General features: G+C 46.5%; 1 protein-coding gene across 3 annotated transcripts in view; it reads right to left on the reverse strand.

Moving 5' to 3' along the window:
• Positions 1-4,020: 4,020 nt before the first annotated feature.
• The window catches only part of POLR3B (RNA polymerase III subunit B), a 104,516-nt gene continuing 93,733 nt past the window's right edge, over positions 4,021-14,803 (reverse strand). For 2 of the 3 annotated variants that reach the window (XM_045872674.3, XM_045872677.3), the window contains 3 exons: positions 12,070-12,183; positions 9,850-10,023; positions 4,021-4,454 (listed from right to left, as the gene is read on the reverse strand). In XM_045872674.3, the coding sequence (XP_045728630.1) occupies positions 4,325-4,454; positions 9,850-10,023; positions 12,070-12,183 (418 nt within the window). In that variant the 3' untranslated portion in view covers positions 4,021-4,324. The remainder of the gene's footprint in view (positions 4,455-9,849; positions 10,024-12,069; positions 12,184-14,803) is intronic. The other variant, XM_064590674.1, reaches the window with a different exon arrangement.

The following is a 14,803-nucleotide window of genomic DNA, read 5'->3' on the forward strand; positions in this document are numbered from 1 at the left end:
CTACCTTTACGGTCACTTTTCCGACCATCCGCTTCACAAATTATTTACAGGTCTCTCAGAAACTGGCTTCGCTGTTACCCCGCGGCCGAGGGGCGGACGGGCCCAGCCACCAGTCCTAATGTGCTCATTCCCATGTGACTCATTACTGCAAACAAAGGTGTTGGCCCAAAATGCTCCGAAGCAGCTGAAAACTATCCCATTATGTAGCACCCAATCAAGGCCTTTTTTTTCTCTTTTCTTTAAGTCCTTTTCTTGACTCTCACCACATGGAAGCGTTTTGAGAACCGGTTCTGAGGGCTCCAGGAAGCTATTTCGGGACTCCCGTGCCGACAACAGGCCTCACTTTGATGTCCGTAGTAAATGGCTGTTCTGGGGAAGTGCGTTCTCTAATCCTCCCACCCTCCTGCCTTCCTATCACTGCCAAACAAGGAAGCTTTCTCGGATAATAGCTTGTGCAAAACCCTACAGTTTCTACACTTGGTCCTAGAGTCCAAACTCCTTCCAAAGCAAGCTTAGCGTCTGCTTGTCCTCTTTCCCAACGAAGCGGCGCTGGGAAGAGAACGATATTATCAATGAAAACGTGACAAACGTTTGTGATTACCTGTTGGGTGCCACGCATTGTGCTGAGCCCTTTAGATGTATCATCTCACTGAATCATAGAAACAGCCCTAGGTGTGGGTAGTTATCATTCCCATTTTGATGATGAGAGAACTACAAGAACACAGACAGAATGTTCTATCTGGGGTGACAAAGCTACTCAGTGAAGAGAGAAACACAGGTTTAGAACCCGTGTCCTTTTTTAAAACTTAAAGTATAACATACTCAGAAAAATGAAAAATCCTGAGTGTATATAGCTCAGGGAATTTTCATGAAATGAACACACCCATGTAACCAACTCAAGCCCCCCCACCCAAAATACTAGCCACACCCTAGCAGCCCCCTTCCTGCACTAGTCAATAGCCACCCACTCTGCACAGGGAACGATTATCATGACTTCTTAGATCAGCTTTGCCTATTTTTGAACTTAAGTGGAACCAATACAGTATGTGTTGTTTTGTGTTTCACTTTTTTTTTTACCCAATATTAAATTACCGTTGTGAGATGGATTTATGATAGTATAAAGTTTTTTCATTGCTGTCTAGTGTTCCATGGTGTGAACATAGCAAAATTTATCATACTGTTAATGGGCGGGGGTTATTTATAAACTGGGGCCATCACAAATAATGCTGTGAGAACCATTTTGGAACATGCCTACCGGTGCCGTGTATGGATACACTTCTGTTGGGCATACGTACACCTAGGAGTGGAACTGCTGGGTACGTTCAGCTTCGACAGAATCTTCTAACATTTCAACCTGTGCGTTATGAGTTGGCAAATGCCTTGAGGGGTATTACAATCTGAACTGTGTCCCCCCCAAAACTCATACGTTGAAGCCCCAACTTCCAATGTGACTCTGTTTGGAGATGGGGCCTTTCAGGAGGTAATTAATATTAAACGAGGTCACAAGGAGCCCTAATCGGACAGGACAGGCATTCTTTCAAGGAGTGGAAGAGACACCAGCACTCACTGGCTCTCCTCGCACACACCAAGGAAAGGCTGTGTGAGGACATGCGGTGGGAAGGTGACTGTCTGCGGCCGGGAAGGAACAGAGTCCTCACCAGAAACCAACCCTGTCAGCACCTGGATCTTGGATTTCAAGCCTCCAGAACTGCGAGAAAATGAACTTCTGTTGTGTAAGCCACCCAGCCTGCAGTATTCTGTTGTGACAGCCTGAGCAGATGAATCAAGGGGAAAGGTGGAGAAGCTGGGCTCACCTCAATGAGCTTTCTTTCTCTTTGGGATCTTGGCCTTTCTCCTTCTGGTGTCTTGGCGACTCTGAGCTCACAGTTTTGTCTCCCCAGCTCTCTGACTCTGCCAAAGCTCAGGTCAGGGCTGCAGCCTCACATTGGCTTTGGTGAGGCTTTTCTGCCTCTCATCCTTGTGCCACTTCCAACATGGCAAATCCTTGAGGGGAAAACAGGCTTCGAGGGTGGCCTGAAAAAGTTTACTCTGTCATTACTGAAAACAGAAATGTAATTGGTAGTTGTTAAAACAAGGAACTTACAAATAACTTGAAAAAATAAAACTGTAGGACTAACTCGGCAATTCGGGCCACTTTCTATTACAGTATTTCGCAAACACCTCTTCAAATGTAGTATCTCCTAGTTCTTGAAATATTGACCTGGCACAATTTTTTCTTCTCAGGATGTCGCAATTTGGAACCCACGCTTTCTAGATCTTTGTTAACTTAAGAGAACTGAGAATTTCCTAGAAGGATAGACAACTCTCCGCAACACGATCAGAATTGCCTGGAATGGTTTTTGAAAAAAAGATGTTTAAGAAGCACAATCATTCAGGGACACTTGAGTTAAAAAAAAAGTCACATTTGGTGAATGAAAAATAGAATCATGGATGAGCCCCAAACAAAGCACTCGGAATCGGGAAGCCTGGTGTCGAGGCCCATGCTGTCCCCTCATTAATGGTGTGGCACTGGGGGAGTCGGCCACACGGTGCTTCCGTTTCCTCAGCCGGAGAAAGGGGATACTCACCTTTGTAAAGTGTTTCCAAATCTCCAAAGTGCAGGTGACCATTCTGCTTCAGGAGCTCCCTCAGCACCTCTGGGGTGAATACCTAGCCCTGACTGCGGGCCTCCTTCACTGGGTTCTGAGCTCCGGGTGCGGGCGTGTCCTGCTCTCTTCCTAGCCTCAGTACAGGGCAGATATAGATGACCAGCGATGCATGGCTGTGCCCAGCACACACGCAGCTCCTTCCCACACTGACCCTCCCAGGCGTGTACCGAAATGCTGTGCTACACACTGCAGGCCAATAGTATCCCTGGCAAAGTTGGTCGGTGTTGTCCTGTGAGGGGAAATAGCCACAATCACCCTAGAAAACCCCTCTAATGGCCCACGCCCCAAGGCACCATCAAGTTTAAGAACTGGAAAGGAAGGAAAAACTGGCATAACCACAGATCCAGCATTCAAACTCCCCTGCTCTGTAATACCTACCGAGCCCCTGACATGAATGGAGACAAGTGGTGCTGGCTGAGGAAGGCCTGTTCACCTACAGTATGTCCCTCCTTCATTCTGCTTTTCCTGTTAAGTCTCTAGGACTTTCACTTCTGAACTAGAGTTTTTATTGTGAAGTAAACGCAGTGATGTTGAGGTTGGGTCCTCAAGTCAATGACTAGCCTGGCTCCTGGATCATCCCTCTTTTGGAGAGTCCCAGGATTAGAGCTTGGTAAATAAAGGCTTTGAAAAAGTTCCTGGTACGTTTAACTTGGTTACATCCAGTTTCTAAACCTTATTTGATACTGGAACTTGCTTCTTGTTGGTGTGTAATACCTACTAATATTCTGTGAAACACGCTCAATGTGACATGCTGGAAATGTAGCCGTAGACCATTATTCAAAGCTTTTCTGACTTACTTTATAGACAATCCTTAATACAAATAGTTCTCTGCCTTCAGGGTAGAGCAATTAAGAACAAATTAGGAATAAAAGTGAGGAAGGTTGTCAGATTAAAAAGAAAATGCACAGCTAACATCCTGGCAGGAATGGAAGAGACCAAAAAAAGAAAAAAATCATAAAGCACCCATGGAATTATTTTCAGATGTTCAACAAATATTACTGCACGGTCTGACTGTGGAGGTTCAAAAGAGCAGCAATCAAGTCTATAAGAAAAGGGGACATCCTTGGTAAACTTGCTTAAGATGGTAGGAATTTATTTACTGTATTTCACAGTACCAGGTAGGAAAGCCGTCCCTGTATCGGGGGCTCTCGGCTTCCCACAGCTCTCTCCCTTCACACACTGTCCTATCAGCCACCTCGACAAAGGCCACGCCAACCATTCAGAGACTCTTCATACCCTTCAGGTGTCTTAAGAGTCTTTGTGTTTTGTTAGTCAGGAAGGTATCATGGGGAATTTAGTCCCAAATGTTCTTTTAAAGGAGGAAGGTCTTTCTCATGAGTAGATTTCAAGATACCAGAACATAAATAAAAGTTTATTTATCTTTTAGGTCACATCCATTTGTGAATTGCATTCAGTCCAGGAACAGGGAGACTGCATCATGGTCCATGTGGGGGGGCATGTCTCCCATGGCCCGAGGCTCACTGATCAAGGCTGCATTGTCCATCCGCAGGGCAAGAAAGCCTCTCTATCTTCCTTTCTGAGGGGGGACATTCAAGGGAATTATTCCCAGAAGCAGACGTAGTCCTCAATCCCCTCTGCTTTCCATTGCGTTGGACTTATCGGTGGTTCTCTTTAAATAATGACCTTTTCCATCCTTACTCATTGTATTTGGATAGTTTTAAGCGGGGAATGATGTTCATCGACTGCAGCTCCTGGAAGAGCAGTTTGCAGGCGTACGGGATGCGGAGGGAGGACACGTGGCATGACGACTTGCAGTAATGGCACCTGAAACCCAAGTCGGCACGTGTTAGAGGGACGGTCACTCAGAAACCAAGGCCTGCGCATCCCATCCATTCCATTCTATTTGTCAGGGTTCAGTTCCGCTATCAAATATGTACAATCGTGCCCCCCCTCACCCCACCCCACAAAAAGCAGCATCCAAGGAGCAAAAGAAAAAAACACTATCACTCCTGCAGGTTTAAAAGCATGCAATTTTAATCAGTTACTACCATCTTCTAAACCTTTCTCTGTAGAATGCGAAACATCTTCCTGTTTACTTGCTTTGAGTGAGGCCCAGAAATCTGAGCCATCTCAAAGTTACTCAGGTTTAGACTTTTTCATTGTTGAAAACTTCTAAAATCGATTCAATCTCCATGTATCTGATAGAATCTATTACATAATACTCTTCAAGGTAAGATGCTCAACAATTACAATATGGTCTGTCACTGAGACACCTGACGTGTTGATGGGGAACACAGGACTTTCATAGAGAATGTGGTGGCTGACCAAATGCTATTTATTTTTCCAGTGCTCTTCAAGCTTGGTGATTTCTACTTGTGGGAGAAGCTACTGTACTTAATGACGTGCTCTCCCTGTGTGCATATATTCTCATTTAATCCCTACAACAGCCCATGCTCCTAACCAACACGCCTGCTATTCCAATTAGGATCTTCTTTTCTCTTTCTTCAGGAAGAGCCAATGACCAAACCTAGGTCTCTTTTTTTTTTTTTTTTTAAGGATTTTACTTATTTATTAGAGAGAGAGAGAGCACAAGCAGGAGGAGCAGCAGGCAGAGGGAGAAGCAGGCTCCCAGCTGAGCAGGAAGCTGGATGAGGGACTCGATCCCAGGACGCTGGGATCATGACCTGAGCTGAAGGCAGATGCTTAACGACTGAGCCACCCAGGTGCCCCTAAACCTAGGTCTTAATCAATGGCTACAACTGATGAGGAGTCTCCGGGGAGAAAGCGAACTATCCTCTCAGGTTTCAGACCCAAATAGGTCCTCACCCTACACCTTAAGAGTCTGGGGCAGCTGAGACTTGGGTGGAAAACTAGGTCCTCCCAGTCAAGAGCAGGGGTGAATGAGTGCAAGAGGAACACCAACCAAGGCTCAGAAGGTTCCGTGCTGACTGGGAACCGGAGGGGAAGGCTGCTGTGAAGAGCAGTGAGACAGTATATGTAACAACGTAAATGTGCATCTTATCTGATCAATCACAGAAGTGGCAAAGATGAGTATATGAGAATGTTCACACTGTTTATAACAGCAGAAAGCAGGAGATTGCTCAGAAATCCAGGAGGGAACTGGCTCTGTGATTATAAGACATTTATACAGAAGAATGCTGTGCGGCCATTAAACGTGATGATGTAGACCCATATTTATTGAAATAAGGTGTCTGGCACACACTGTGGAGCGAAAAAAGTTTTCTTAACAGCCTGGTTTCAAGAAGGTCCTCAGATAGGTTTCAGTAAAATATATGAAGCCCCCAAAGTCATATGTAACAAGACTTTTTTTTGGTGAGTATGTATTTGCACTTTGCTGCTATTATCAGAATCTCAAAGGGTTCACTATTAAAAAAAAAACAACAACCCTGGGGGGTTGGGGGAGTATGTTACATAACTATTGGCAGAGAGGTCTCAAAAAGAGTCACTAAAATGTGAACAGTGGTCACCTCTGGGTGATGAGAATTAATGTGACAATTTATATTTTTTGTGTGTAACTTTGAATACTTTATAAAGTGCAGGGATCATTTTTGAAATCAGCAAAATCAAGCTTTTATGATTTTAGAAAAGAAAAGCACGAAGCATTTGAGCGTGGTGGTGAACGACGCTGTAGATGTGAACTTCCTGAGAAGGGAACGGGGAGCCAGCACAGTCGTGTGTGAGCAGCGCGGTCCCCGTGAGGGGCTGCCTGCAGGGGCTGAGGACACACGGGGTGCCTGATCCCATCACAGTCATATCCACACGGTGAAGGACTTCTTCCAAAAAGACTGTACCTAAAGACCTCTCTGATGCGTTATCATTTAAGAACTATGTTTTTAATGTGCTTGGTTGATCTAATTCATTCAGGAATCATGTTCATGCTTCAATTAAATTGGAGAAATGGGGGGCGCCTGGGTGGCTCAGTTGGTTAAGTCGCTTAACTGCCTTCGGCTCAGGTCATGATCCCGGGGTCCTGGGATCGAGCCCCGCATCGGGCTCCCTGCTCGGCAGGAAGCCTGCTTCTCCCTCTCCCACTCCCGCTGCTTGTGTTCCCTCTCTCGCTGTGTCTCTGTCAAATAAATAAATAAAATCTTTTAAAAAAAAAAATTGGAGAAATGGTTTTAACGGAAGCAACTTCTTGCTGATTCTGTTACTCTGTGACTTCAATCCACGCTTATGTAAGATTTCCATATGTTCTGCCTCATAATCCAGAAAGCCCACTACCTTCTCTGTTATTAAACATTTCTCCATCATTTAAAATGTTCCATTGCATTATTATACATACATACACGCATAAATATAAACATATATACATATATACACATACAAAAATTATAAGCTATTAAGTTACCCTATGTCTGAACAATTTCAGGAGGAAGAAACTTGACCCAACAACAATAAAATAAACGGACTCTTTAGGGCAAAGGCAGCAAAAGAAGGAGGCTGTGGCTTCACATGAGAAATGACTGTCCAGTAAAATGTCCTCTATGAGCTAATTATCTTAACAGGGATCTTCTTTTCTCTGCAGTTTTCCTTCCGGACCTCTCTTTTGTGACTTATGCCCTTCATGTCTTCGGCAGAACAACAGTCTTGCTGTAAACATCCCCATAGCAATGCCTTGCTAATGTGCAAATCACTAACAAAAGGCCAGTTTCAAGGTTCTGAACTGCTCTAATTACTCAGCCTCCATTGTGCTGTTCATTAAAGAGCGACTTCCTCCCACACACGCCCGTGCTCCCTCCCACACGGCCCAGCACACACGCCCAGGTAATGATGGAAAACCACAGCATCATTATGTTCCTCTTCCAGAGAGCCGCACACGAGGAGGAGGCTGCTAGACTACCCGACTGGATTAGGATTTTTTTCTGTTGGCAACAGGGTACAAGCGGGCCACTCAAAATCAGACACACAGTATATCCAGGTCTGTTTAATTACAGTAAAGACCCTTAAACCGTGTAACCTGATTTAGCCTTCTTTCAAAGGATTTCAAATACAATACACACGGAGCACATGAGCTTCAAAATCAGGCACTGCCATCACACGATCTCTAAATGAGACAGAAGTGAAGCAGGAGAGAAGGTAAGAATTTAACAGAGTAATACTGAGATCGAATACTGCTTTCATTAGTTTCCCTTAATATTCAGCAAAACAGAGGGGAACGTTTCCAAAGTATGTGAGTGAATCTGGTCTACTGCTTTCTTTCTCTCTCTCTCTCTCTCTCTCTCTCTCTCGGGTGGGGGGGGGGCACAGGAGAAAATGCAGGGAGGATGGAGAAGAAAAGGAAATCCATTTTGAAGTTTCATGATCCCTACTTATAATAAAAGGACTCTTCTGTACCATCTTTTCAAAGTAATGACTTAAAAATCCTTGTGCCAAATTTGAAGATGTAAGCGCAGGGGCGCTGGTCTCAGGCACCTTCCTGTTACACTTGCGTGTATCACAGCCAGGACGATAAAAGGCAAATTCAATATGCATTTCAAAAGGTGAATAGACATCTCAGAGTTGAAACCCCCCACCCAGGTCACCGATATGAGAAAGAGCTAGGCTTATGCTTAGAATCACGTCACCCATCTCTGCCACCTTATGAAAGGAATGAGCTGCAAATGGCCACCTCTTGTGTTCGTTTTTAAATGAAGTGATTTCTTCACAGACAAGTCTCATCAACTCTTCTACACTAAAACCCATAAAATAATTGGCTCTAAGGTTTTGTCATTTACCAAGCAAGGTATACACTCTATTCTAAGATGCCCACTCACTCTGACTCTAGATTTGCTTTACTTAGCCAAGGAACTGGAGGCTTAGGATGGCCGGAAGCCGGGACTCTCTGGAAGGAGGCTTTGAGGGGAGACTCAGTGGGGAAAAGGGGGCCCAGGTACCCCTCAAACCCTGGCAAAGGTGGCTCATCTGGGCCTAATTCTATCCTCCAGAGGATGGTGCCTCCCTAGGGAAAGGGGCTCTGGGAGTGCAGGTGAAGGGTGACCAGGGAGTTCAGGCTGTTTCCTGTTCCGGCAGCACTCCATTCAGACCTGGCTAGACCTCATCTCTGAGAGAAAACAAATGGAGACTGGCCAGCTACAGGCCCTCCTGCCTCCAAGGTAAGTGGGGGCCCCGGGATGTGACTAACCCTAAGCAGAGGAGCCGTTCCTTGGTGGTAGAGTGGAACGCTTCCAAGGAGAAAAGGTGCTCCACCTACCCAGACAAAACCCAAAAACATGTAGCTTCACCCTTTAAGCTGGCCTTTGTGTCATGAACTCTGCACAGAAACTGTAAGCTTTATGATTTCCATAATTTACCTACTGGCAATCCTCCATACACAGGGTCAGTGTCATCTAGCCATTATTTTTCACTAAGCATCTACCAGGTCCCAGGCTGGAGAAGCAGGGGGAAAACAAGACAGAATGTAGTTAGAATGGACTAGAAGAGAAGATCCCTGTAAGCAGCCATTCATCTGTCTTGTTCACCATTGTACTCTGGAGCCTAAAACAGTGTCTGGCACTTAGCAGATTCTCACGAATTGTTTGTTGAGTGAATGACTGAGACAGACCTTGTCTCTGCCACGATGGAATTCACAGTCCAAGTGTAAAGCAGCTTGCTATGCAGACAGAGTACAGACAAGGGGTCAGGGTACCAGATTCTGGTCCTGGCTCTGTCACCAACTTGGTATATGACCTGGAGCAGCATATTAGGCTCTTTGGGTTCGAGGCTAAATAAGGGCATTCAACACAATGTTCTCTAAAAAGTTTCTAGTTACTAATGATGTACTATATGTTGGCTAATTGAACGTCATAAAAAAAAAATAAAATCAGACCTCCCTTGAGATTAGGTCAAAAAAAAAATAAATTTGTATTTCTCTGATTATTATTGAGATTGAAAAAAAGTTTCTAGTTACAAAATGCTATACTTCTCATACTTAACAACGAAAAGGCTAGGAATTTTTTTACAGGTGAATAGTGATACAAAAGGTGTTCGAAATAATATTAAAAAGAAGACAAAGTCCATGCTCCTTGGGTATTTAAACTCTAGTGGTGTAGAAAGCAGAACATTAGGTAGACAAACTAAACAGGTACATATAGTATCCCCAATTCTAGGAATGCACAGATGGGGAAGGTTGGAGAATGTGTGGGTATGATCCAGGGTCACTTCTTGAGCTGTGATTTAAGAGGCAAGGCGTGTGTCTGAGAGACATACGGTATCCACTTACCAGCCAGAATACCCCAGAAGTCCACACTGCCCACAGACATCAACCTCAAAGGCATCACTCGAAATCATTAGTCTCTCCAGTAAAAGCATACTGGCTCCGTAACCGATTAAACAGTCACGTTCCATCTCTCCAAGACGCAAACCGCCGTCACGAGATCGACCTTCGGTGGGCTGCCTTTGAAACGAATCAGACCAATGTGTCATTATTACATTAGACCAACAGGGGGGCAGCATCACGTGCTGGCTAAGAGCACAGGGCTGCGGGGTAGGGCTCACCTGTCAAATCACTCACTGGACAGGGACCTGGAGCGGGCTGCCCAGCCTGCCCCTTGGCTGCATTTGCAAAATGTAAAATTTAAGGCTCCCAAAGAGCCTTAAATGAGAGGAGATGTAATACTAGTGGTTGCTCCTGTTATTAAGTGATAATAATAAATCCTTCCCCTAAAACCTAACCCAAGTAGGGTCTCACTGCTGGGCTCACCGGTGCCTTGAGAATCTCAACTTCCCTTCCCCCTTCTGCAGTTTGGGGCACACGTATGTCTATCATTTCAACAGGCACGTGCATTTGCTCAGTTTTAAGTGGTCACTGGACTGAGTCATCTACACCTCTCCCTTGGTTTAAAAAAGTAAACTCAGATGCTGGCTGCTTCATCCCCCACCCTTCCCCTGTACTGGAACGTCCAAGCCGGGATCAGGGGAAGCAGGCAGGGAACTGGATATTTCTGGAGCATCCCCCAGGGATCAGCACTATATACGTTCTATATCCGAACATCAGACATTCCCCAGCATGCTGTTAAGTGGCCATCACTGCTGCCACTTCAGGTCTGAGAAAGACCGAAGCTGCGAGAAGCTAAGTGATCTGTCCAAGGCCCACAGTAAAGCTACGAGGTGGGGCTGAGTTCACATCCATGTCTATCTGGCTTCGAGGCCCGTGCTCCCTCTCCTGGCCCGCGGCTCCTCAACCACGGCACGAAGCCCCTACTGAGCTGGGTAATTCTCTGGGGGGTGAGGGGGGGCGCTGCCTGGTGCCCTGCAGGGTCTTTAGCAGCATTCCTGGGCTCCACCCACCAGATGCCAGTAGCCCCCTCCCCACACCCCTAGCTGTGACATCCCATGATGTCTTCAGACATTGTCAAATGTCCCCTGGGAGGCAAAACTGCTCGTGGTTGAGAACCACTGCCCTGAACTATGCTTCTCCAACTGGAAAATGTAGTACTAAGAACACGTGAAACTGAGCATTTGTCATTCCCTTCCCAACAATTATACCCACCCATTCATTGACACGCAGACACTGCTTGGAGCTGAGAATACGCTGACGACTGGGCCTGAGTGGACCTCCCGGAGCTTATTCAGACGAGCGTGCGAGTACATGTGCCTTCAGCTCCAATAACAGAAGGTTTAAAAAATGACAGCTGTGGCTTGGGCTTCCAGATAACAGAAGTATGTGTTTTGTTTTTTTTTTTTAAAGATTTTATTTATTTATTTATTTGATAGAGAGAGAGCATGAGATGGGGGAGGGTCAGAGGGAGAAGCAGACTCCCCGCTGAGCAGGGAGCCCGATGCGGGACTCGATCCTGGGACTCCAGGATCATGACCTGAGCCGAAGGCAGTTGCTTAACCAACTGAGCCACCCAGGTGCCCATAAGTATGTGTTTTCTGTGTACACATGGGAGCACGCAGGTGTATCCACCCATGTGTATGTGCTGGGTATGTAAGTGTGTCTACATTCTTACATATGAACCTTTTTTTTTTTTTAAAGATTTTATTTATTTATTCATGAGACACAGAGAGAGCGAGAAAGAGAGAGAGAGGCAGGCTCCCCACAGAGCAGGGAGCCCAATGCGGGGCTCGATTCCAGGACCCCGGGATCATGACCTGAGCCGAAGGCAGACGCTTAACCGACTGAGCCACCCAGGCGCCCCATACGAACCTTTTGGAGTAAGACCGCATTTGCACACAGGTACACAGTCAGGGACCATGTTAGGCGACTACTGGCAAGACCTGGGATGGGCTCGCCCCTCTGCCTCTGGAATTATTTTTAATTGGTTGCTACTGTTTCATGCTAACCAGACACACAGGATTTCTGCAGATGCCTAACACTCCAAATTTTGACATCTCAGGGAAACAAAAACTTCGCTGAGTCTGCTTATTGCTGTATCCGGGGAACGCAAGGTAGACTTGACTGCATTAGAAATTCTTTCAGTAAATGCTTTTCTCTTACCTGGTAAGAACAGCTCGTGGTCCCCGGGCCCGGGCGTGCATCTTATCCAGTACCATGTGCTTCAGTTTCTGATAGTACACCGGGCCAAAATAGATGTATGCTTCTAAGGGTTCACTGAAAGAAAGGTCAGAATTTTGGGCTAAGAAAGCAGGTTTGGGCTAATAAGAGCCAGCCTTCTCCAAGACCGCTCACTGGCAGGGCCTTGTTTGTTTCAGAACAGGCTTACGAATGAGTGAGAGAGGAGGATTTTCAGTCTGCACTGAATGAAAAGGCTAGATTTGAAAAGAGAAAAACACCATGGATACATTAGAAGACATACTGTTTACTTAAGATATACAAACTTAAACAGGCGGTGAGAACATATGTACAGGACGGTCCCTCCTTCACTGCTCCCGCCCTAGTTGAGCCACCACCCTTTTTCGCCTGAACCCCTGCAGACGTTCGTCTGGCGTCTCTCCCTGCTTCCACTGCCAACCCTCAACAGTCTGTCACAGGACAAACCAGAGCAATTCCTTCTAAAATGTAAATCACAGCAGGTTATTCTTCTGCTCTAAATTCCCAATGGTTTCCTACCACACTCAGAATCTGTGACACCCAAATTTTGTATCACAGCCATAAGGTCTCACAGAATCTGGTTCTAGCCCACCTCCAACTCACGTCCTGTTCCCTTTCCCCATTGCTCATTCTACTCCAGTAACACCAGCCTCTTCATTGCTCCTCAAATGTAGCAAGTCTGTCTGCCTCAGGGCCTTTGCACTTCCTGGTTCTAAAACATTCTTCCACCAGGTATTCACACAGCTGTCAAACATTTCACCTCCTCAGAGGCCTCCCTCTCCCTCATGACCTTATCACCTCCTCAGGGGCCTCCCTCTCCCTCATGACCTTATTGCCTCCTCAGGGGCGGCCTCCCTCTCCCTCATGACCTTATCTGGAGGAGTCCTCCTCTGACCCCACCATCACCAAGCCCCCACACTGTCTCAATTCTTACCTGGGCTTTATTTTCTTCAGAACACTTGCCACCACTTGATATTATCATACACATTTATTATTTCCCTGATTGTCGCCCGTCTTCCCCACTTCCCCGAGACTCCTCCGGGTAAGCGCTCTGTCTCCTCTGTCACTGCGGCTCCAGCACCAGTGACCCTGCCTGGCACAGGACTGGCGCTCCGTAAATGTCTGTTAAAACAGAGCTGACTCAACGAACCCTTAGAACGACTGCAGTAAGAGCGGTGGAAGGCAGTGAGTACTCCAGTGTTCTGACAGAAGAAACCCTTCTCCTTTAGTTCGGGGCAAGAGCAGGCAGGGGCTGACGCCTCTAAAAAATTTTACCTGCCCCAGAACTTCCTCAACAGTAAGGAGGAACCCACCATGTACCACTTAATCCGTACGCCACCCAGGGGTCCAGCGCCCTCCCTGCCGCGCCGGCCTGGCTCACACGCACTGAGTTTGGGCCCCAGCATGAAGCGGGAGTGGAAGGACACGGCAGAGGCACATGGAAGCACTCGGCCCCTGCTTGCCTGCCGTCCCTTCTACCACGCTCAGCACCGCCCACACAGGCGTCCGTGGCCCTCAAGCCACCGAGCCGGCTTACGGACAGCCAGCTTCGTGGAAGACACAGAGTGGGGTGCGAGGCATAATGCACAGGGTGTCGGGAGACACGGCTCCTGTCCCAGCTCTGTCACACAGTCATGACATGATCTCTTTATCCCAGTTTTCCCAGCTGTACAACAAGGGGGCCAGGCCAACGTTCTTTCCAGCTCTGATCATCGAGGATTCCAATCCTTCTCAGTATGGCTGCTCAGGGTACAATCTAGGGAAGTCTGCCACCTAATGCCATTCCATCATCCACTGAAGAGAGCCGTGTGCAATGTGCCCTCCTAGTTATGCTCGAGAATTTGGCAAGGGGTGAAGCTAGTGGGTGAATGTGTTGGCAAGCCCTTTGGGGAACTTTCGGCTGACCAGCTAAACTCGTGTTTCTCAAACTCTGCTACTGAGATAACTGGCAAAGACATGAAAACACTAGCTGGGGCATAGAGGAAGGTGGCGTAGACAGAACCTAAAGCTATCTATGGGAAGCAGAGCATAATCCACTCAAATCTTTCAGTGAAATTATGCTCAGAAGGTGAACCAAATTCATTCATTGGTTCTGCACATTTTCTGGCCAACTTCTGTATTATTTTCAGATGAGGAGCAAAGACCGAGACCATCAGTTTCACCACAACTGCAATTTTTGAAGTGAACCTCAGCTACTTCAGTGAATCGCTTTTGAAATGGACCATTACTCTCTTCCTGTAATGTGATTTTCTAGAACATCTCAGGTATGATACACCTAAGGAAATCTATGCTACCATAGTTGGGATAGATCATTTTATTTATTTTCTTATTTTTTATTTTTTTAAAGATTTTATTTTTCAACAGAGAGAGAGAGACAGTGAGAGAGGGAGCACAAGCAGGGGGAGTGGGAGAGGGAGAAGCAGGCTTCCCGCTGAGCAGGGAGCCCGATGTGGGACTCGATCCCAGGCCCCCCGGATCATGACCTGAGCTGAAGGCAGACGCTTAACGACTGAGCCACCCAGGCGCCCTGGATAGATCATTTTAGAAAGCACTCAATATTTTTAAAAGATACCAATTCTGATCATTTTAATCCCATCAGGATAGTCTATATGCAGCACCAAATCAAGCCCTGGGTCCTTACACACACGTCCACGCTGAGTACCTGCCTCAGAAAAACAGT

Source organism: Mirounga angustirostris, unplaced genomic scaffold (assembly GCF_029215605.1).
Source record: "Mirounga angustirostris isolate CCGP_5_RB_7025 unplaced genomic scaffold, mMirAng1.0.hap1 SCAF_5, whole genome shotgun sequence".
In the NCBI taxonomy this organism is placed as follows: Eukaryota; Metazoa; Chordata; class Mammalia; order Carnivora; family Phocidae; genus Mirounga; species Mirounga angustirostris.